This window comes from Mus caroli, chromosome 1 (genome assembly GCF_900094665.2).
Source record: "Mus caroli chromosome 1, CAROLI_EIJ_v1.1, whole genome shotgun sequence".
In the NCBI taxonomy this organism is placed as follows: Eukaryota; Metazoa; Chordata; class Mammalia; order Rodentia; family Muridae; genus Mus; species Mus caroli.
The window spans coordinates 132,098,273-132,123,244 of NC_034570.1; the positions used below are offsets into that span (position 1 = coordinate 132,098,273).

A 24,972-nucleotide genomic window follows, 5' to 3' on the forward strand; every position below is an offset into this window, starting at 1 on the left:
CTCTCTCTCTCTCTCTCTCTCTCTCTCTCTCTCTCTCTCTTTCTGCCCTGTTCCCTTCTTCTCTGAGAAGTGGAAGGACCCTCCTGGGTCCTAACCTACCCTGGCACATCCAGTCACTGCAGGACTAGGCACATTCTCCCCCACTAAGGCCACACAAGGCAGGCCAATTATGGGATCAGGATCCACAGGCAAGCAGCATAGTAATCCCTTGATCCTGTTGTTGGGAACCCTACACGAAGACGAAGTTTCAAATCTATTACAAATGTGCAGGGGTGTAGGTCCAATCCATGCTCACTCTTTGGTTAGTGGTTCAGTCTCCAGGAGCAATCCAAGTTAGTTGACATTGTTGTTCTTATTATGGAGGTCCTATCCTCTCTAGGTCCTTCAATCCTTCCCCCAACTCTTATACAAGACTCCAGAGCTGCACTAATATTTGGCTGTGTGTCTCTGCATCTGTTTTGGTCAGCTGTTTGGTGGAGCCTCTCAGAGGAAAGTTATGGTAGGCTCCTGTCTGCAAGCATAACAGAATATCATTAATAGAGTTAGGAATCGATTTGTGCCCATTGAATGGGTCTCAAATTGGGCTAGTCCTTTGTTGACCATTCCTTGAGTCTCTTCTCCATTTTGTCCCTACACTTTTTGTAGGCAGGACAAATTTGGGGTTGAAGGTTTTATGGATAGGTTGTTATCCTTATCCCTCTACTGGAGTCATGCCTGGTTTCAGGAGGTAACCACTTCAGGTTCCATGTCTTCTTTTGGCTCTGTGGATTTACCGTGTTGATATTCTATATTTTGTGGCTAATATTCCCTTAAAAATGAGCAGATGCTGGATGTCTGCATGGAGAAGAATGCAAATAGACCTATATTATGACTCTGCACAAAACTTAAGTCCAAGTGAACTTAAGTTCAACATAAAACCAGATACATTAAATTTAATAGAGAAAAAATTGGCGAATAGCCTTGACCACATTGGTACAAGAGTCTGCTTCCTGAACTGAACAGCAATAGCTCAGCTACTAAGGCAAACAATTAATAAATAGAAACTCATGAAACTGTAAAGCTTCAGTAAGGAAAAGGATACCATCAATAGGAAAAAATGGCAGCCTATAGAATGAGAGAAGATCTTCACCAACCCCGTATCTGAGAGAGGACTAATATTCAAAAGATATAAAGAAAAAATATACCAAAGCTAACTCAAGAAATTAGTCACGAACAAACCCAATAACCCAATTAAAAATGGGGTATAGAGCTAAACAGAGAATTCTCAACAGAGGAGTATCTAATGGCTGAGGAAGAGACTTAAAGAAACGTTCAATGTCCTTAGTCATCAGAAAACTGCAAATTGAAATGATTCTGAGATTCTACCTTACCTCTCTCAAAATGGCTGAGATCAAACTTCAAGCAAAAGCACACACTAATGAGGGTGTGGAGCATGAGAAGCACTTCTTCATTGCTGGATGGGAGTGTAAGTCTGTACAGCCACTCTGGAAATCAATTTTGTGGTTTCTCATAAAACTTGGAATAGTTCTACCCAAAGACCCAACTATACCACTCCTAGGCATATACCCAAAAGATGCTCCAGAACACCACAAGGACACTTACTCCACTTGTACATAGCAGCTCTATTTGTAGTAGACAGAAACTGGAAACAATCTAGATATCTCTCTGGAAAAGAATGAATAAAGAAAATTTGATTCATCTACACAATGAAATACTACTCAGCTATTAAAAAACAAGGACATCATGAAATTTGCAGTCAAATAGTGTAATTAAAAAATATTATCTTGAATGAGGAAACTCAGACACAAGAAGACATGCATGGTATGCACTCCATCAACTTTTAATCCCTATGTGGATAAATCAGTTACCACCTCTATAGCCCAGACTCTTAACTTAGAAATTGTTTTATGCTGGTTAATATTGTAAGTAAACATCTTACTGAAAACTGGGAAAATGTATTGAGAAATATATATTGTACATAGTCTCATTTAATGTTCCAAAGGGAAATAAAATATTTAGGAATAAATCTAACCAAAAAGATGAAAGCTTTCTACAATGAAAACTTGAAGCATCTGTGATAAGAAGGGATACATTAGAAAATGGAGAGACATACTATGCACATGAATTGCTAGAACTGATGTTATGAAAATGACTGTTCTCCCCAAATACATTTATAGATCAATGCAATTAGACACGTTTTCACTGAAATAGGAAGTTATAATGTAGGAGGAAATGCCATTCAAGACCTCAAGAACATTACAGAGCCAGTAATAAAAACCACATGGAACTGGCAAAAAAAGAATTAAAAATAGAAAGAAAGGAAAGAAGGAAAGGAGGAAGGGAGGGAGGGAGGGAGAGAAAGAGAGAGAGAGAGAGAGAGAGAGTGAGGGAGAGAGAGAGAGAGAGAGAGAGAAAGAAAGACAAAACATATAGGCCAGTAGAAAAAAAAATCAATATCTTAATATAAACACGATGTTCAAAAACATATAGCAAAGATAGTATCTTCAACAAATGTAGAAAAATGATAATAACTCATATTTATCACCGTTCAGAAAAAAAATTTAAAAGAAGAGTTTACTCTGAGTTATAAATGGGTGTCACATCTTGAAATCATAGTAGTAGTAAATTGATATATTATTGTCCCTTTCTTCTTGGGCCTTTGTTATTTAGTAACACAATAATATAATTTCCATTTTAGTTCTGTGAAACCAAAAGTAAATTTACTACTACAAATATAAATAACTAATAATGAGCTGAAGCTCAATAAGGAGGATCCTTAGGAGGAAAATGGAGTATCATTATGAATTCTTACGTGTAATGCACAGGATATTGATCAGACAAAATTAAAGACTAGTCTGCCACAGTAGAGAGAAGAAAACATGAACCTCTGAAACCTTAAAGGTAATAGTGATCACAAATTTCAACCCCATAGAATTTTTATAAAATTTAAAGCTTTGGAATTTAACTTTTAAATCTTTAAACACTGACAGAATGGTTGTACCCATTTAATGCAATTAGATTGTAATACTATTACAACTTAATTATGTACACTATGTATAATGACCATATCATGGCAATCCCCAATTTCCATATTTTCCATTATCATTCTTATGCACTGAAAAACTTCACATGCTTCTTCATCTTTATTACAACATAGTAAATATTTCCAGGCCAGCAGTTGAGACAAGGTTAGGACTAGTTTAAAACTTTCACCATTCATGGAGAAAAGTGTAAACAAGTTGATGAGCTCAAGAGACTCTCTGGTGGTAGTCATCATTACGAGTTGGCCCCAGAAAATAACCTCCTTTATCCTTGCTTTTCTTCAAGCTATTCTTAACACAATGACAAAAGGAATTTTTATAAAATGTAAGTGCATACTTTTGCACATATTTAAAATCTCAGTGGCTGCTAAGTTATTCCAAGTAAATGTCACAACTGTTGATGGGTATGTTCCTATAAGAGCATGTTCCTTGGTCAACCGTCTCCGATTTCTTCTCTTTCTCCCTCAGTTCAGACAAATTGGCTTCTTTGCTCTTGTTTAGACATACTAAGCAGTCCCGTGTTTTGGGAAAATGCCTGCTGCTGCTGCTGTTGTTGCTATCTTTTATGACTTTCTTTTAGTCAGCAGCAGCTAATCTCTTGCTCAGATTTGCTTCAGCCTCTGGCCTCTCCATATGGCATTCCTGGCAATCCTATTTATATTGAAATTATCCTTCATAAACTGATATATCTTTTCTCTTTATGTTTCTTCTCAAATATTAAACATTCATGTTTATACTTAGTAGTATCTGACTACACTCATCATTTTGTTAATTACCATAATTTTGAATCTAAAAACTGTTTTCTCTGCACAAAATCATTCTTTTGTGAGACTATATGTTGCTATCATTATTTGATGAAATTTTCACATCTCACTTATTTATTTATTTCTCATGTATTCCATCTGGACCACAGTTTCCACTCCCTCCTCTACTCCTACTAACTGTCTCACCTCTCTTCTCCACCAAATCCTATACCTCTACACAGAAAATACCAGGCCTCCCGGGAACATCCACCAAACACAGCGTAACAAGTTACAGTAAGAACAGGCACATGCCATCACATCAAGGCTGGACAAGGCAACCCAGTGGGATGAAAAAGTTCCCAAAAGTAGGGAAAAGAGTCAGGGATACTCCTACACCCACTTCTTCTGTTATTCCTGTTAAGATTCCCACAAGAAGACCAAGTGATTCATGTATAATGTATATGCCGAGGACATTGGTCAGACTCCTATAGGCTCCCTGGTCTCTGCAAGCCTCATGAGGCCTGGTCAGTTGATTCTGTGCCTGTGCTCTTCTGATGTCTCTGCAAATTTTATGATGCCATTGTTTGTAATAGCTGAGTAATACTCCATGCTGTAAATGTACCATATTTTCTTTATCCATTCTTCTGTTGAGGTGCCACAGACCCTCTGGGTCCCTGTGTCTGCGTGGAACAGGTCTCTCGGGCAGGTGGGCAAAGCGTCAGATGAATTGACAGACAGATGCACACAGGAGAGGTTGTGTTGAATCTGAATGTAATGTCAGGTCGAGCATCAGATTTTTTTATAGTACAGAGAATACAAGGGGTTGCAAGTCACATCAGGCAAGGTACATTGAAGTTTACCAGATACAAAGGAATGACTTCGAAAAGAATTGCAGGAACCAAGTAAATGTTTACAATAGAGATAAGCAGTCCTGCCTAGGATCAGCCTAGTGACAAGCAAGAATTTCACACTTTAGTGTTAATAGCACCAGGGGGTTCTGCTCTTGGCAGGCCTCAGCAATAATGCAATGTCACAGACCCCTAAATTCCTAGGCCTTGCTAATTCTTATCTTATCTGGAGAATCTCCATTTGTCAGGAGAGTATACCAACTTGCTTTTGGTATGGAATGTAGCCTGTACTAAAGATTTCTATCTCAGTGAGACTCCCAGGCTCTTTCTGCAGACCAGTTGAGCCACTGGCTCAGTCTATTGTAATGCTTAATTAGTTATTGAATAGGTTAAACTTCCTTTCTGCTTTCTCACAGGATTCTAAACTCGGTGGCTTCTGAAATCTTGGAACACTGGGTTTAGCTATGTCAGAATTCAATCTTAAAAGGCACTTATAATAGGATAATACTAAAAGAGAGCATGAGGATCCATACACTAGACTAACACAGGAATGGAAAATTAATGTATGGGTTAGAGAGAACGCCAGACTCCAGGAGGAGAGCTTCCTTGAAACTCTTTTGCCTCATGAGTAGCTTCCAAGCCTCAGCCTGTCAAGCTGACTCGACCAGAGAGCATGGCATTGAGGGACATCTAGGTTGATTCCATTTTCTGGCTGTAATGAATAAAGCTGCCATAAACATAGTTGTGAAAGGAGCCACATCTGCTTTCACACAAATGACCTGAGTTTCATTGAGATTTTTTTTTACATCTTTATAATTAGTAAAAAGTTAATGTTCTTGATTACTTCTTAGAAGCTTTTAAGAAAGTCATGAAGAGAGGGGTTTCCAATGAGATGATGATTCCAGAGAGGTGAAGTAAGACTGTATGTAGCAAGGGGAGAGGCACATAACCGTGGAAAGATTTTGGAGCTGGTCTGCACTCTGCCCATCACTTTTCCCCTCCTTCTCAGCACTGCACTGTGTTCCCATTTTGGCTTCTAAATCAGATTAAGGATTTTCTTCAAGGAGTTTAAGTAAAATTGCATAACAACTCTCTGACCCTATGATCAATCTGTGTCTCAAAGGAGTCTTGATCTGTTGCCACCATGCTCTCAACCATTGCTGGATCTTCATCATAGACTTTTATCTTTGCCAAATACCATTTTACCCCACTGTTCTTTGGTATGCGGGATGATTTTATTTGTGTTGACCAAAGGGGACTACTCTCCACAAAGAGTCTTCAGTCTTAATATACTTACTTTCATTATCCTCAGTGACCCAGAATCTGAGAGAAACAACTTACAGGGCAAGAAAACTTATTTTGATACAGGGTTTCAGAGAGATTTCAGACCTTCCACAGAGCAGTTCATCTGTGCAACGGTAGCATGACACAGAGGCTTTTTAACACATTGGTGGATCAGTAAGCTGGGAAGGCTACATTTGACCTTCAAAGGCCCATACTTGACCACCCATGTTTGCCTGCCAGGCTTTACAGCCTCAAGTTTCCACAGGCTTTAAAATAGTCCCATAAGTCAGAGATATGTTCCAAATATGACTGGAAATATGTTGGAAAACAGTTGAGATTCAGACCATAATGTTTAGAAAGTAATAGTTAGAAGTAATACATTCACCAATAGTCAAATACTCCCCTTTTTATAATATTTGTAAAGAAATACACTAACATTAAAGAGTACAGATTTTTAAAGGACTATTACTGGTGTATAGATATGTTGAGAATATGTTGCAGATATATTGAGAATAACTATAAAAAATGGAAGAAACAAAGTTGTTAGAACAACAACAAAAAAGCAGCAAACATTTTCTGGGTTTTTTTAAACATCCTGGTGATTTATTTAGTTTACATCATTTTAGCTAATACAATAGCATTAGTGCTGTTTGTCACCAAAGGGATAAACTCAAATAAATAGGAAGTCAAATCACTCACTGAAATTTGCAGAATAGAAATTCAAATCTGGTAGTAGATTCTAGAATCTGATTCTGATTCTTTAAGAAACTCATGATGGATTAAAGAAGGAGGGAACCTCTACTTTGGGGACATGTATGTGGTTTTGGCTAATTGACACTTTGAAAATATTGCTGAATTAATCTCTTTAGAAATTCTTTAGGGCATAGTCTGACTTTAAAATGGATTTTGAAAACCCTATATAATAAGTTCATAATTTAGTTTCTTACTTTAAGAAGTTACCTTATAGAGATTACAATGAGATAACATTTATATATATATACACACACACATTCCATTCAATTTGTGATGATTTTGCTGCTAGAATCCATAATATTTAATCTGAAATTGTAAACAGATGTACTGAAGTAAATGGAGAAATGAGATATAGACATTATATTATGATTTTCATGTGAATTAAATTTCTAAAGCCACAAGGTTAAGAAGAACATTATAAAGCTAAGGAAACCACATGTTTTCTTAATGTACATGCCTTCTTTGTATAAGAACCTTTAGCATCTCCTTTGTATACCAGCTTAAAGAACTTTCAGTTGTTTTCACATGGAAGAATGAGTAGTTCATACACAAGAAAACTTTAGTTTCACATTTCAGTAGATTTGAATCTACAATCCAGGTTGTGGTATGTCAGGTGCTGGAGAGAAATGTCTGAGTTGTTGATTTCTGACTCTGGGCTATATTATTAGTAGAAAAATCTGGCTAGTTCTTCAGAACTGATGATGTCACTCTAATATATTCTATAGTTTACTCTTAAGGCTTAATTATCCCCAAAGGCCTTGCATAAAATGCTACCATATGAATAAAATCATCACATGCATTGTGAAATGGTATAAATATCAAATCTATTCCTTGTCCCCTTATCAAAGTGAATAATTTTTAAAGAATACACAGCTTGAGGGGAGCATTGGTTATAAAATGGACAAAAGTTAACATAAAGTTTGTCTAACTCGTCATGACTATGGCATTTCCACAGAGAGGACATCAAATGTGAGCTTGTAAAGCCATGGTCAGAGTAAATACTTCTAACATTGGGCCTTGTAAAACTCCCATTTTCTTGCAACCCACTATTCATCAAGGCTCCATATTTTATGTGATGCTGAATTTAATTTAGTGTTGGGACTTCTATGTAATACCATCCTTCTGAGCTCAAAGCCCCATAAGGCTACCTCCTTGAATTGTGTTTACTGCTTTTTTGCCTTGTGGATTGGCTGGCTGGTCACTACTATCATTAGCCCCCATTCATTGTGTTTTCCTTTGCCTGTATGTGTGTGTGCTTGTATTGCAGAGAAGGGCAGCAGTCACCTGAACAGTGGCAGAAGACTTACGGGAGGTGCTCAGGAAACGAAGTCTATCACATCGTTTTGGAAGAAAGTACATTTTTTGCTGAATATGAAGGGAAGAGTTTTACCTATGCTTCTTTTCATGCCCACAAAAAGTATGTTTCTGTTTCCAGTGAAGAATTCACTCATCAACCAACCAATCAAAACAGTTAAACTGCTTTCCAAATTAGTGCTCATATGTTTAGACTTTTTAAGCATATTTTTGTCCTATTTTTAACTATAGTCTTTGTCATTTCTGTAAGTTATTTAAACCAGGAGGAAAATACGTTAGGAAATCTACTCTACCATATCTTAGATACTCACATCATCCTATCCCACTAAGAATTTATAGCCATTCAATAATGTGCTTGTTTCATAAATTAAATTTAAAGTGATATTTAGTTTTATTTATATTTAAAATAACAAATACTTGAAAATAGTTCAACAAAAGAGGAAAGAGAAAAAAAAACACAAAACATTTTCCCTGTTTGGTCTTTTGAATCATAATCTCATGTAACTCAGGTTTCCTCAAACTCACTATGTGGACAAGGCTAATCTTGCAGACTTTCCACTTCATTTCTAAAACAACACATAACTCTCCAAAAAATAGAGAAATGGACATTAGACACTTTACTTTCCCTTTTGTACTAAACTGATAACTTAAGGAATTAAAAATATATCAAAATTCAACTATACTAAAGTATATTAATGAAACCAATATGGATGCTTTATGTTAATATATTCTATTTAACTAATACATAATGTACTCAAATTTAACACTCTATGATAATAAAATTTATACATATTTTACTACTACATATATTTTGAAACTTGACTTACTCACTCTGGTTTGTGTTAAGATGAATTTTGAAAGTTAGAACATTACCAAAGATCTGTAATAAATATTTAGGTACACTATTACACTCAAAGTTTTAAAGTTCTCCTATTGAACATGTATAATCATTGAGGAACATTTGAAATGTTTCTTTCTTGAATATGTGAAAGGCGGTAGAAGTGGTAAGCAAGGCAATTCAGAGACATCACTGTCTTTTCACATGACATTTCATATGAGTCTCCCTTTCGCCAATCACTTGTAAATATTTTAAGCAAGGTAAGACATATTGTTCATAGCTTTGATATCATTAGTTATCTTAAGAATTATAAAGCAATGTTACATCTACTTATGACAAGCTAATATTGTATATGGTTTTTATTTAATTATTTAATTTTACATTTATTTACATTTCAAGTGTTATCCCCTTCCATGGTTTCCCCCCTCCGGTAAACCTCCTATCCTATTCCTCCTTCCCCCGTTTCTATGAGGGTGTTCTTCCACCCACCTGCCCATTTTCCATTCCCCGCCCTTGATTTCCTTACACTGGGACATCTATCAAGCCTTTATAGAACCTATATTGTTTTATTATATATATATATATATATATATATATATATATATATCATAATGCTTAAGACCAATTGAATTTATACTTTTTTCCTTTCAAAGTGAGATTATTAAATGTTAGTACCCTCTTGGGCTCCCTAGTTCTATTTTTTGATGTTCTTATTTTGTTCTGTTTGATTAGAGTTGGCTAATTTTCTTACAAATATTAGCTTTTAAAAGAACAAAAAGCTAAGGACTTTTCCAAGTTGTAATTCTTAAACTCTTATATTCTTCTTTTAAATTAAGGTTTGGTGTCTGCTTGGTTGGTGTTAGGAGGGAGGATAATAAAAACATTTTGCTGAATCCAGGTCCTCGATACATTATGAATGCTTCAGACATATGTTTTTATATTAATATTACCAAAGAAGAAAATTCAGCATTTAAGAATCAAGACCAACAAAGAAAAAATAATGTGTCAAGGTCATTTTATCATGGACCTTCCAGATTGCCTGTCCACAGCATCATTGCCAGCATGGGTCAGTACAAACTCATTGGAATTACTTTTAGTGTGTTTTTCTAAGATTATTATAAATGCACATCAATTTTCCTAAAAAGTCATAGTCAACTTCAAAACTTATTTCTGAATATTATAAACTATGTATGATTAGGTAATACTGAACAAAATTTCTAAATCATTGATTAAAAATAGATTACCAAAATGTACTCAGTAAATATGTTTCTGATTATAAGTGCTTGCCTTGTATATTTTTCTTGTTGGTTATCTGTTCAATGACGAATTGATACTATTTCCAGTGGGCTTTGAAATTTTTTTTCAAAACTCACTCATTTCTCTGTATACCCATCATGGACTTTACATTTATGACACTAACATACAGAGCAAAATAATATAATATAATGAAATTATTAAAAAATTTCCCATTAAACTACCTACAAACCTATAAGTGTATATGATTTCTTGTCACAAGGAATGCATGCCATTCTCTTTATGGAATTTCATTGGCCATACTTACTCAGTGAGATCACTCTTTTCACCTGTTTTGGATCTCTTACTTGAACTATATTTAACCTTATTACCCTTAACTTCATTTCCCAGCCACCCCCAATCAGAGACTGCTATTTATACACTGTTCCATACATAATCAGCATATGCTATTGACCTTCATGATTTCGCACCTCCGTAAGTTCCTCAAAACGGTTGGCTTTCTTCAAATGTCATGCCCTTCATGGCTATCTTTACCTCAGTCTGTAGTCATGTAACTGAACACAGTGTTCAGTGGTTCCAAACCATGCTGTGGTTAAGAATGGTTACAGAAAGTCGCAATAGTGCCATTCATGTATTAAAGATGCAGAATAAATGCAATGAGAATTGCTATTACTTGTAACTACATCTAAGAGAAAGTAAATAGCCGAGGGGCTATGAAATGGATAAGTGGACACACAGCTTATTCAAACATGAGGACTTGAATTTGTTCTCAAGAATCTACATGACAAGGCTGAACATGACACCACAGTGCTGAAGTGCCAGACACAATCTGCATAGACATTGTCTAGACAGCTTACCAATGCTGTTAACCCTCAGCAACTCACAGACCCTGTCCCAAAAAGCAAGAGAGACGACTCCTGAGGAACATGCATTTGATATCTGGAGTTCACATTTATTTCTGGAATCCACATATATTTTTATACTTGTTAGGTGCGCCCACATACACTGTATACCTGTACACACAAAAAATATGCAGACACCTTCACACAATTGTACACACATACACAACAAAGAAAAAGAGAATAGAAAAGTCCAGAATGAGGAGACAGACACACCTTTGTGATCTCATGAAAGTCAGAGATTAAGTTGTAGGAAACATATTGATCTTTATCTTGAAAACCCCAGTGAGACAACAATAGTGTTAGGTGAATTTTGGGACTGTCATCCCAAACTCATACGGTGAAGCCAACCCCCTTCCAGCCATGGTATATACCTGTATTTGGGGATTTTATTTTTATAAAGAAGTTAAAATGGGGTCATTATGGCTAGCAGTGAACTGTCAGGAAGAAGAAATGCAACATAGACTCACATTCAGGAAACTTATGAAAAAAGGGAATTGAAGGGATGGCAGTCATTAAACTAGAAATGAAAACAAATCTATTTCTCACCACATTCTGAAAAAAATGACAACAATGTAAAGACTTCATTCTGGAACTTTATCCTTCGTGATTGTGAGAAATTGGTCTCTGTTATGGCATCTAATGTGTTCCACATTGTTATGGAAGCTTTAGCAAACTATTACAATTATTATGAGATTCACAAAAAAATAGAATAGTGCTGATGAACAATTGAACTAAAAAAGGACAGTAGATCTTATAGTCTGAAGACCTGTTATCCAAAAATAAGTACTTCCACAGAAATTAGAATAAAAAAAAAAAAAAGAATTTGCCCACCTCTAAGCACAGGGTACTTGTTTATGGCAGAGAGAACAATCTCAGAAAGGACCAAGCATTTGTAAGAGGAAAATATATTGAAAGGAAAGTCTTGTTCCTGTAGCTTTAACTGTTTCTTCAGATCTTTCTGCTAGATTATAAATTTCTCATACCTATGTGAGATCCTGGCATATATCAGTATTGGCAGTCTGACTGACAACAGAGCAAATGGAGCCTCCATATAGGCATGGATCTCTCTGTGTGGTCTGTGTTAGAAAAGAAAACACTATGTATTTGGAAGTAATGTTCAGTCAGATATATTGACAAGAAGATTATATAATCATTCCTTTGAAAGTGAGAAAGGGTTTAACACTCAATGTTGGGACAACTTTACATGAAGAGACACATTTGTAAGATGAAAATAACTTCATTTTGCTTTTGATAAGACTTGAAAAGAATCTTAACATGCCCTATTTTCTTTTTGTTCTGAAGTACTAGGGTACTGCATGATCATCTATAGGGTGAATGTGTTAGATGTACACTCAGATCTACAACTTTAAGATAATAGCATCTGTGATAAATTTCTTTTGCATCAATAAATCAATTTTATAAAATTTAACTCTCTTATCTATTTGTTTAAGATTTTCCTTCGTTAGTTCTAGAAAACCTTCTTCTTTTCTCAGTGAGACAGAGTTGTCATATAATGTGATATCTAGTAGTCACCATCACCTTTGTTCATATACTGGAATGACTGATCACTGGTCCTCATATAAGGAATTCCCTTGAGACCAAACCTTTTAAAAACCTCACTGCCTCTTACATATTCACAATTGATTCCAAGCTCTCATCACAAGAAACTGCATCTATAACAAATAATTGTTGCTGCAGGTTTGCCTTGGGTAGCTTTGACTGGCTTGAAACCTACCTGGTAGGTCAGACTGCCCTTGAACTCACACAGATCAACCTGCCTCTGCCTCCTGAATGCTAGAATTAAATGTATGTGGCACTGTGCCTGACTGATCTCACATATAAATTGTGATATACATTTATCCAGTGAAATGCTTATGGAAAAAATAACCAAATTACATTGAGAGCTTGAGAGAGATTACACACACACACACACACACACACACACACACACACACAAACACACACATACACAAATGCACGCTTGATGATGAGATTAGTTTTCACCATCAAATGGTCATTATGTCGCAGGTAGTAAAAATGTGCTAACAGATTCTCATGTTTTATTGTGTTAGGTACTGTGGCTATAGACTTGCAAGACACAAGCTGCAGAGCAACAAGTGGCCCCACCCTGGCTCTTCCTTCAGAGGGAGGCAAAGAATTAAGACGACCTAGCATTGCTCCTGTTTTAGAGGTGGCAGATACATCATCAATTCAAACATGTGATCTCCTAAGTGACCAGTCCGAAGATGAAACTACACCAGATGAAGAAACATCTTCAAATTTAGAGTAGGTTTCTTTTACCAGGTTGTATTTTGCTTACATTTTTTTTTATTTTAAATTTTTGAAAATATCTTACATGAATACACTATTTGCATCAATTCCATTCCCACTTCACTCTGCAACTACTCCCATGTACCCCTCTCACTCCCTCTCAAAGTCAAGATCTGTTCATTAATAATAAAGCAGGAAATGACTGGCCACATTGGGCACTCAGTTAGAAGGCAGAGATGGGGTGGGATGGCAGTACCCAACTGAATTTCTTCTTTTTGCTGTCTAATACCTCAACCCCTGAGATGATCCTGCCCAAACTCATGGTGGTTCTTCCCTTTTCAGTTAGTCTTATATGAAAGGATTCTTACCTAGAGATATGTTTTCTAAGTGATTCTAAGCTTTTCAAGTTGACCAGCAGGATTAACCATCATAAAATTCAAGAGTTTATCCAATGAAATATTTAGCCTTCTCCGTAAAGTGTTATCTCATTTCAGCCTTTACTATCCCCTTTTATTTGGAAGCTAGCAATAGTTTGAAATTACAAATCAAAGATGTGTTCTCCCTTTACTAAGCTTCCATTCTCTTACAGCCCCTACCTCTTAGCAGCCATCATATTTAGGTCTACTGTAAATATTTACATGTAGATGGGTACGTTGATTGCTATAGAAAAACCAAGAGTACAGTAGCCTACAGTACTGAGCTTGTTATCTCAACGATTTCTTTGCCATTCCAGTTGCATCTTATAATACTTATTTGCAAATGGACAATCTTACTATAATTTATTAATGAACCATGTGTGATTGCCACATCATTGCATTATATAAAACTTAATTGAAATGAGGGAAAGTGACTGTCCCTATGATGTGTTCCGCTGAGTGACTGGTGGCATTAGGCATTATAAGTGCTGTTACAGAGACTAGTGATATAACCACAATCATCACTGATCATATCCTGCAATACAGTTAATTTAAGCTCATTTAATGTTCTATTAAACTGAAACTGAGCTGTCATCGAAACAGAAAAGTCACTTTAAATTCATCCATACTTTTTATTTGTTTCAGAAAATATCAACATACTTGTAGATAAAATCTTGTCTCAAAGAATTTTGTGGTCCAAATATGCAAGTATATCTATAGAATACAGAATGAGAACACCAGCAGACTAGACAACCTTCCCTGCAGGCAACCATCCCTGTAGGAAATGATGTTCTGAAGTGTGAACAAAATTCTGTTTTTAGATTTCTAAAACATAGAGAGGTAGAAGGAAATTTTAATAGGAAAATAAAAGTCATATTAGGGTAACAGTAATGGTTGTCAGCATCTAAATTTATAAAATGTTCTTAATTCAACTTCCCAAACAATAGTATCTAAAAAATAGTTTCAACAAGACCTTAACTTTTCTTGGGAAAAGTTACCAAAATTCAAGAGCTTCTGTTTTGGATGAGAAAATATTGCTTTCAGTAATTTCCTTTTATTTACTAATTAACATTTAAGCTTCTGTCTTTTAGAAGTTCCATGTTCTAATCTAGTGTAGCCAAAATGTGCAGGTGGCTGTTTTCAAAAGTCAGTAAACAAATTAAATTTCTTTGATAATATTTTAAGAACAATTTTGAGGAAAACCCTATTTTTGACTAATTAAAATAATTGCTTCCTTTTAGTTATGCATGCCTGGCTAATGAATAATAATACAGCCAATCTTAATACAGTCTGCTTTAAATATACTTTGCAAGGTATGATATTATTCCTTACTATGGATACATATTTATATATCCAAGGGTGAGGATTGGAAAATGTTTTCTGAAGAGAAACAGCTATGACATATTTGTAGTTATTCACATTTCTCTCTGAATCAAACACATAGGGCCCAATACTCAATTAAACATGAGTGTGAATGCCTGTGTTACAGGGGTGCTGAGTTCATGCATGCAGAACTGAAAGCTCATATAATTTTCACATGACAGGAAACATATTTTATTAGCACTTTAAAATGCAGGTCATAATACATTGCAATCTGTCATATTTCATCATAATTTGCCTCTCGTTTTTAAACTCTGTGATTTTCATAACATGATAGAAGTCTAGATTCACTAATTATAACTTAAACATGCTATAGATTTAGTTCAAATCTGTGCATCCTAGCTTCCATGACTACTCCAGGGTAATAATCTCATATTACTTTACAGGTATGCCAAAGGCTACCCACCTTATTCCCCATACATAGGAAGTTCACCTACTTTTTGTCACCTACTTCAAGAAAAAGTGCCATTTTGCTGCTTAAGGTTAGACAAGGTAATGTGTTTCTGTTGGTTTTATTTTTTTCAATTAATAAATTTATAGCATAAACTATTGCACATAATTAAATAATTTTATAGTATTTGATTAAAATATATTAGCATATAAGCTTTATTATAGAAAGTGGTCAGTTTTACTTTTTGTCCTCACTGAAAAATCACATAAAAGCTTTATGCTTCTATTTAATTATCCAGTTATGTTAACCAGTCAGTTAGGTTTTTAAAAGGGAAGACAGGCACAAGACTCTGAAACCACTTTTGGTTATTAGTTAATCAGCATTTGTGTTTGCTCACTTATCAGGTCTATGCTTTAATAAACAATCTCTTGACTAAAGGGATTTACATGCATTTATGACTAGGTTGAAGCTGACCTTTCTCCTCACATTTTTTTTAATGTAGTTTTCTCTTTCTTTCTGAATGTCTTAAAGGATCAGCCCAAAGCAAAACACTCTGAGAATGTGCACATTTTTGCCTTTTTTCCTTTGATGTTTTTTACTCCGGAGGAATGAGGTACAGGTTGAAGTGAAATGACACACACCCTACAGAATTTTCTGGGCCTTTTGCATCATAAACAGGAAATTCCTTTTACTGTTTATTTGGCTTCAAAATTATAACACCTGCACCCTTTCACAGCCTGTGCAACTTGAGAAAATCACAAATACAGTTCACTTCACTTATCTGTAAAATGGATATAGTTTTAATGCTGTGACTTCTGTAGTGTTCTTATGAGAGTTCTGTTCTTAACTCAGGGCATTTGATTTCTGAGCTGTTTTCCACTCATTTCCTTAGTGTTCTTCCTCTTTTCTTTGTTACAAATACTCTCTGCTGCTGCACTTAAAGAAGATAGAATGCTTGTAAGCTCCAAACTTTATCTACCTGAAGTTGGCCTGTGCATCATTCTGTTGCTTTTATCTCATGCCATTTCATTGGCATCAGGAATTCTATTTTTCAAGGCCTTCCTTACTCTTTGTTGTCTTTTTTTTCCTTTGATTTTTGAAGCATTTGAGTTTTCTGGTCAACTTTGCTAAATTCACAGATGTAAAGTCTCAACGTTGTTTGTCTGTATTGACCCCTTCTACAGGTACAATTTCTTTTTCACTTAGAGTACTTTTGATGTTTTCCTTCAAGCTTGTTCTTAGCATACCATAAATTTTAGCACCCATTTCTAATGTACTCAATTCTTTTCTTAAACATACAGCTATAAAGTGTATCAGGAAACCAAAAGAGTAGAACTGAATTACCCGCAAGTATATAACCTAATTCTTACTGTAAGGCTCAGCTCTCAGCAAAAGGGGGCAATCTAAGACTTTTAATAGCAGGTGGAGCATCAAGCCTTTACAGGACCTTCCTCCCGTTGTTGCCAAATAAGGCTGTCCTCTGCTACATATGCAGCTGGAGCCATGGGTCCCTCTGTGTGTACTCTTTGGTTGGTGGTTTAGTATCTGGGAGATCTGGGGTTCAGGTTGCTTGATATTGTTGTGCTTTCTATAAGGTTGCAAATTCCTTCAGCTTCTTCAGTTCTTCCCCTAACTCCTCCATTGGTGTTCCTGTGCTCAGTCCAATGGTTGGCTGCAAGCATTTGCATTTGTATTGGTCAGGCTCTCACAGAGCCTTTCAGGAGGCAGCTATGTCAGACTCTCATTAGCAAGCACTTCTTGACATCAGCAATAGTGTCTGTTTACCCCACCCTCTTTTTTTTTTTTTAAATATGGGCTTTATATGGCTGTAGCATCTGAATATCAGAACTAAAACTCTCCCTACTGCATCCTATGAAGACCTATGCCCCTATTCTTTACTGTTCCCTTCCATTAGATATTTTTCTTCTACTTTTCTGGATTATTTCCCTACTGTCTCATTTTCAGCTGTTAGAATTTCTACCAATAAAATTTGGATGTTGACAACTTCTTCCCCATTATATTTGCCCTTGGACTCTCTTTACTTTCATCCTAGGGAGACAGTTTTCTTGGTTTTCAGTTCCACAGTAATTATTTTCTTAATGTCTCTGTCCTTCTGGTCACCATATATATACATCATTATTATTGATATTCACTCTTTCTTGATGGCTGATTAAATCCTATATTCTTGGCTGGTCTATGCTTTCTTTCATAATAAGGTCTATGACTGTGCAATTATGTTTATTCCGGATAACGATTCACTGACTTTTCTGACACCTGTGGCTTGGTCATTTTTACAAAATCCTCAATCAATAGTTATTTGAATAAGGTTCCTTTCTGATTGTGATTTCTATTTTAGCTCCTAGCCTTTAGTTTCGGCCTGGGTTTTGCATTTGAGATAAGAGTTTCATCTCTGTTCTGCAATTGCTTCTCTCTGCTGCATTAAATATGTGGTTTTAATTATTTCTTTTTCAGCATTGAAAATTGAGCTTGGTGTTTCAAACAAGTTGGGGAAGTGCTTCAGTAGTGACTTATATCTTTAACCCTGAATTAATTTTGGGTTACAATGCTCAACTTGAGAGGATATATAGAAATATACATATATTATGTTTAAACAACTGCCTTGGATATTAAATAGAATTTTGTTAATTCTTTAAGTGCTTCTACTTTTTTATTCAAACTTAATTGACATTATTTTCTGAATCTAGTAAGAGCAAAATCTGTAGTTTTGGTAGGGCTTAATTGTTTTTATTCTCACATTGTGCTTCGTTTTGCCATTTAAAAAATAATTTTATTAAGGGATAATGGCAAAAAGGTACTTCATAAGTAATTAACACAAAGAGAACTAACTAATATCAACCCAGGTAAACAAAAAGAAGTCCATGTAGAGACATATAATGGTGAAGAAAAAGAACCACTGTAGCCATTAGGCATGCAGATAATTGAGCTTGCAAACTGTCTTGACTTAGTAATGTTGTTTAATTTCCTCTGAGTCTAACTTCTTAGGAATAGCAACATTTTTTTTCCCAACAATTTTGTTCTTACCCCAACTTTGTGGTGAGTTCTGATCAAGTGTTATGCTTTCTTTCTTGTGTATTGCTTCTTACTATTTAAGCCTAGTCTGCACTACACAACACAGTTTTCTTTTCTTTAATTTTCTCCATTCTTTTTTTTAAATTTTTTTCTTATTATATCACCCTAGGTAACTAGACTGGGTATACCCCTGATGCTTTTAAGTCAAAACATCAATATATTTTTGAAACAGAAATCATGTATTTATGCTATAACAAAACAGATGGTGTATGGCTATATGGCAACAACTTTTAGCTTGCACAGCAACCAGTCGACACAGGCCATTCTCAGCACCATCCTGTGTACTTCCCACTCCTTTACATTATCGATCACACTTTTCTTTCCTACATTAAGTAGGAGAACTGAGCAAAGACAAATGCAACTGTGTTCCAAGTTGTTAGAAAATTAGGTTGATAAATTTTACATAACCATATATCCTACATTCTTTCACCAATTTTTAATGGTGTATAAAAATGGCATTTCTTTGTATATTTTTTCTCCTCTAGAGTTGCCAGCATAACTACTATGAGGACGCAAAAGCCTATGGATTCAAAAATAAACTAATAATAGTTGCAGCTGAAACAGCTGGAAATGGATTATATAATTTTATTGTACCTCTCAGGGCATATTATAGACCAAAGAAAGAATTAAATCCCATAGTTCTGCTATTGGATAACCCGTAAGTATATTTTAAGATACACAGACAGAATTTTTAATTTAATTGTATATTGTCTTGAATTTACTGATAATTTTCAATCAGATATATTATGGTGCACAAATCATTGGGAGATAGATTCTATGCTATAATGCTAAGCATTATTGGCTATGATCATATTTCATCAGTTCTAGTTAAATATCATTGGCAACTTTTATTTAAAATTAATATGCAAATAGTCATTTACTCACAGGATCAGTGAAAAGAAGACACTGAAATATCTTTTTAAATTTTCACAATTTAATTAACAAGCTTTAAAGATACCTGCCAAAAGTGAACAATTTTGTTCTTTAGTCATTTATTATCAGAGAAGCATTTATTGATGTGCTTTTATATGTTAAAACATGGAATGTCACTGTGTGTTTTACTTATTAATTTAATTTTCATATACTATAACAGAAAACAAATTATGCTGTATCACAAGCGTAGGTCTGGAACTTTTTAGGGTGATTTGAAAATCCTACAGATGAATGCACATGTTTCTGAATGAAATGGTCAAACTATTTTATTACGTTCAAGTTACAGTGCCCCACCCTATAATTGTGAATAAACTGGTTGCCATGGGTGCAGTGTTAGAAGAAATTAAAGCATATGAAAACAAACCTCAGTAGTGTGACAGCCAGGGTGTAGGAAGTCTATAACAAGAGGGAGATTATCAAGCTCCTCCAAGGGTTTTTCAACACTCTGAATTCTGGAGGTTCTCTGCAAGGTAACTAAGTTGGTACTAAAGACACTTCAGTTAACTAAGTCAAATGTTCAGTTTGGGCCTGTTGGTCAACACTACAAACAGAATTTAAGATAGGCATTTTCAGATTGTCATAAAGTTCCCTCACTGTGAATGACTAGATCAAACTGACTCAATTAAAGCCCCCGGCCACAAAAATTAAGAAGTAAAAACCTTAAAAGAAAAAGTGGGCCAGGTAGTGATGGTGCACACTTTAATCCCAGCACTTGGGAGGCAGAGGCAGGGAGATTTCTGTGGTCCAGGCTAGCCTGGTCCACAGAGTGAGTTCCATGGCAACCAGCAGCCAGGACTATACAGGGAAACCCTTTCTTGAAAAACAAAAACAACAAAACAACAAAACAAAACAACCAACCAACCAAAAAAAACAAAGTGGGACTGTGTGTAGAGGACTGTCTGTCAATACTCGGGCCAGACCAACTGATCTATCCTCTTTCTCACATTATTTCAATATTAAATCTGGGGTCCTGATTCATAACTCTTCCCTACCACCCCATAAATATATTCATTTTCTCTAAATTTAGCAGTGGTGTTCTGCTTATGAAATAGAGGTATACTTTTCATTTTCAGTCTCCAGTTTTGTGAAATAATCTTAGTCATTTGTCTTTTACCTCATTATCATATCTAACAGGAGCCAAGCCATCTCATTCTGTTTCATTTTGAATAAAATGTCACTAATATTTCAGATTCCTGGATATCAGTTGGTTCATCAGGGTTATCTAGTCCTGTGATTCTTTATGTATCCTTAATTTCTGAATGTGATTCATCACACACAACATCTGCAAACTCTCCCTCTCGGGATTACTGACAGGCCACTATGTCCCTGTAGGGGAACATGTAGGCATTCTGTACTCTCCTATGTATTAAACCATAAAGACTAACTTAAAAGTTAGTGTGCTTTTCCTGCACATGGTTTATTATAGTAGCAAATGCTGAAATTCACTCCATTTCATCATACTTAACATTTTAATTTTATTATACATTTTAAATATTCATATTACATAAAAATCATGGCAACAGTGAGATGCCCTCAAGGAATTAACAATCATAATGTTTACATTTAATTTAAACATTTGTATAAACTTTCATTATCAATGTTATGAAGCAGAGCTAAAGATGTAATACATCCAGGCACAACTCCTCTTGTCAATTCTAGGATGAGGGCCAGCTATGCACCAACAAGCTCATGGTTTTTAATCTCTGTAAGATCTTACCCTACTCATAGGTTTTGAACAATATATATTGGTCGCAATTAGTCTTAAAGGTCACTATCTTATCTTAATTTCCAATATTTACCCACTGAAAAGACATCATCTTTGAAAAGATTGTTGACAGTTTGGATAACAAATGTCCACATGATACTGTTGTTTGGTGATTCCTGCTGAGTATAATTTTATTTATACTCAAAATAAACATGATTATTTTATTATCGTATTACAAGTATTATAATTATTTCAATTTCTTTACTAAATTACAAGGACATTATATAAAGCATTTAGCTTCCCGTATGTGTCTCAAAATTAACATCAAACATTTTTGCTTGCCTTCAGCTCCTTGGTTGAAATGAAGACTCATATACTGAACTTCAATAAGTAATGCTCCTGGAAATTTTCTGCAGTCCCTTCTCCCTCTTTTGAAACAATGAGACACCTGCTGGTCCAAAATTGCTTTTTTATTCTGCAATGTATTCTACAAATTTACAGGAAATGATGATTTTTCTCCTTAACATAGCTCCATATTCTAAGAACTTTCACAATCATAATCTTATACACTTCAGCAATTATTGCTTAATTTTGAGCGTTTCACCAAACTCTCAAATAAGTTTAAATGAGCAGTGGTGGAATGAATATTAAGTGAGTGCCTATGGAGATAAATTAATAAAAAATACAAATTAATTCCATATAAAAAGAAAAGAAATGTTGTAAAAATGAAGTAACAAAACGCAAATCCAATTTATACATTCAACACACAGCAGGATATTCAGAATGTTTATAAATAGAAAGACTTGCACATTTCGGTGGTGAAACTCTGGCACATTGAAAACATCTTTCCTGTGGCTCATTAGAGTCACTCTGATCTTTCCATAGTTCATCAGAGTACTGTCAGTTCTGATGGTTCTACCATCTGTTCTCCTTTGTTTGTGGTGCTAGAATGATTTCCAATATTTTGATTATAGCCTCTACCTTAAAGGTCGTCTAGCTAAAATTTAGTTGGAAGTCAAAGCTGTAATATATTATCCAAACATAGACAAAGAAGTGCCAGAGCCATGCTGATGCCATGAATTTTTACACTGATCTTTTATTAAATCAATCAACCTCTTTTCATGCAGTACCTAAACACTTATTTACAAATTATAGTAATGGACAGTTTTGTTTCATACAGAATTGAGATGATATCTAAACTTAACCTCCAGAGCAGCCTGGACCATTTTATTTTATTCTTGTAGCCCCATCTCACTTTCTCTTTAATTTATAAAGAATAAGAAAATTCAAGTTATTTGGAGACTTAGATAATATATGTAACATACTAGCATAAGATCTGGCATATGTGACAGCCTGAAAATGCTAGATTTTCTTCTCCTATAACAACTTTAACATTGTTACTATTTAAATTACTGAAAGTTCTTATGCAAAAATATGGTTGATAAAGAAACAGAGTCAGGAGATGTAGTTCAGTAGAATGGTACCTGCCTAGTGTGTAAGACACCCAAGCTTTGAACACATACTGCAGGTGCACACATGCACATACACCACAAACACACACACATTGAATAGCCACTTTCAAATAAATTTAAATTCTTTACATTTTTAAAATTTATACATATCTGGGTGTTTTGCCTTCATGAATCTCTGTGCAACACTTGCCTGAGTGGTATCTATACATGGGGCAAATGGGTTGGCTTCCCTGGTCCTCAAGTCATAGAGTTGGGAACTGCCCTGCTAGTGCTGGAAGTCAACTAGGACCTCTGCTAGAGCAGCAGATGCTCTTAGCTACTGAGCCATCTCTCCTGACCCTGATCAAACAATTAAAAGGATAAAAAGACTACTTAAAATGTAGTTGTAAAATACTGATGAAATTAACTTTGATCATAAAAGTATATTACATTCTTTCCTTGATGTTGAAATAAAAATATTGTGGTTAATAATTTAATTGAACAGAAGGGGTTCTGTTGAAATTTGCAAATCTGCAGCATGTATGATTTTACTTCCTGGCAATGGTGATCTACTTAGTATTTTAATATATGTACAGTACTGTTTGATATTTATGGAGGTATAAGATTTTATATTCACAGTCTGTGTTCTTATTAGATACTACACTCAGAGCTGAAGTTGACAGATGAGCTTATTCACTTCTATTTTAAAACATTGCATGCTTTGTATTTTTTCAACATTTTATTTCATTTATAACTAGCCATTTTGTCTGTTTTGATTGGCTTTAACCTACAAATTTATTAGATATGCATTTACTTCATTGACACACTTAACTTTGTCTCTCAGACTTAAAAAAAACTAAAATATTTCAGTATGTGTAAAAACGTGTCTTATATGTGGTGCACAAATAGTAACTTTTACGTTTATTTTCATATGATCAATTTTTTAGGAAGTTTATAGAAAAAATCCCTTGAAGCTTTTACCATCTTTTTTTTCATGTGACTTCTAATAGAACAGATAGGCTTCTCTATTAGTCAAGTAAAAAGTACACACAGTTTATTGTGTTTTATTACTAATTTTTTTCTATATTAATCATTCCATCATACTTTGAATACATATCATTAAAAAGAGACAAGGGACATATTTTCAATGAGTGTTCCATGTGTCTGTTTATTTTCAGAGTAATAGTGCTTCTCAATGTAAAGTTATGCCTGCCAATTCACTGCCTCCCAATGAGAAGGAAAACTGACCAATTATGTATAACTAATTTATTAAGCAGCCTTGTATATTAACGACTGTTGTCCACTCAGATAAATGAATAGCTATGAAATACATGAGTGCATGAGTTGTTTGTTTCTTTATATTTCTAGTTTCTTTTAAACCACAGGTTTGTCTTTAGTTACTGTGTTTCACTGGGCATATGTAGTTACATTGTTTGGTTTAGGTGAATAGATTATCCCTTAAGATTGCTGAAATCACATAAAGATGAATCCATATTTAAAAGCAAGTTCTAAGAACTTGGAAGATATCTTTCTCATTTAAAATATATGTTATAACTAAAGTTCATGAGATTTCTTTTAAAAAGCCACTTCTTGTAAAAATAATAGTTTATCATCTCTACCAGTCATAAGAGGAAAAAATTATAAGAGTCTCATCTTGAATTTTATCTCTCACATGAGACTATAGCACAAAGACTTATTTGCTCAGCGACCTGAGTACAGTTTAAATCACTTACTGAATTTAGTGATTCAATTACTCAAGAGTTCCAAAAAGTATAGACTGGAGACCTTGTGAGAAAACAAAAACAACCCCTACCCCCTCAAAATAAAACCCCAAAACCATAGAACAAAAAACTAAAAACGGCAACAACAACAAAAACCTTAGAGAAATACTGTAAAGAAACTGGAATAATCTAATCCTAAAAGAATATACCAGATTAAAATAGATATCATGGAAGCTCACGGACATATCTACAATTAATAATTAAGAATGGTATTTAAAAAGCCAGAATCAAAAGATTTAGAAATTTAAAATTAGCCAAAAAGATACAAGCAAAATGACTTGTTAAGAGCAAAACTACCTTGATTTTTTTAGCGCTTTTGGTGTTTGCATCTTTAAGCATACTTCTAAAATTATGAAGAGTATTGAGAGCCATAAAATATTACCCTCCTAGTGTTTTTGTTGTCGTTGTTATCTATTTATTTTTGTTAGGTATTTTCTTTTCAAATGTTATCCCCCTTTTCGGTTTCTCTCCTGGAAACCCCCATCCCATTCCCTGTCCTCTGCTTCTATGAGGGTGTTCACCCACCCACCCATCTCCACTCCCTGGCATTCTCCTACACTGGGGAGGGAGTCTAGCC

General features: G+C 34.9%; 1 protein-coding gene across 5 annotated transcripts in view; it reads left to right on the plus strand.

Annotated features, from left to right (window-relative positions):
- Positions 1–24,972, plus strand: part of Kcnt2 (potassium sodium-activated channel subfamily T member 2) — a 350,913-nt gene that overhangs the window by 248,543 nt on the left and 77,398 nt on the right. For 4 of the 5 annotated variants that reach the window (XM_029477031.1, XM_029477035.1, XM_021157906.2 and 1 more), the window contains 5 exons: positions 7,937–8,086; positions 9,658–9,887; positions 13,050–13,263; positions 15,431–15,536; positions 19,011–19,183. In XM_029477031.1, coding sequence (XP_029332891.1) covers positions 7,937–8,086; positions 9,658–9,887; positions 13,050–13,263; positions 15,431–15,536; positions 19,011–19,183 — 873 coding nt within the window. The remainder of the gene's footprint in view (positions 1–7,936; positions 8,087–9,657; positions 9,888–13,049; positions 13,264–15,430; positions 15,537–19,010; positions 19,184–24,972) is intronic. The other variant, XM_029477039.1, reaches the window with a different exon arrangement.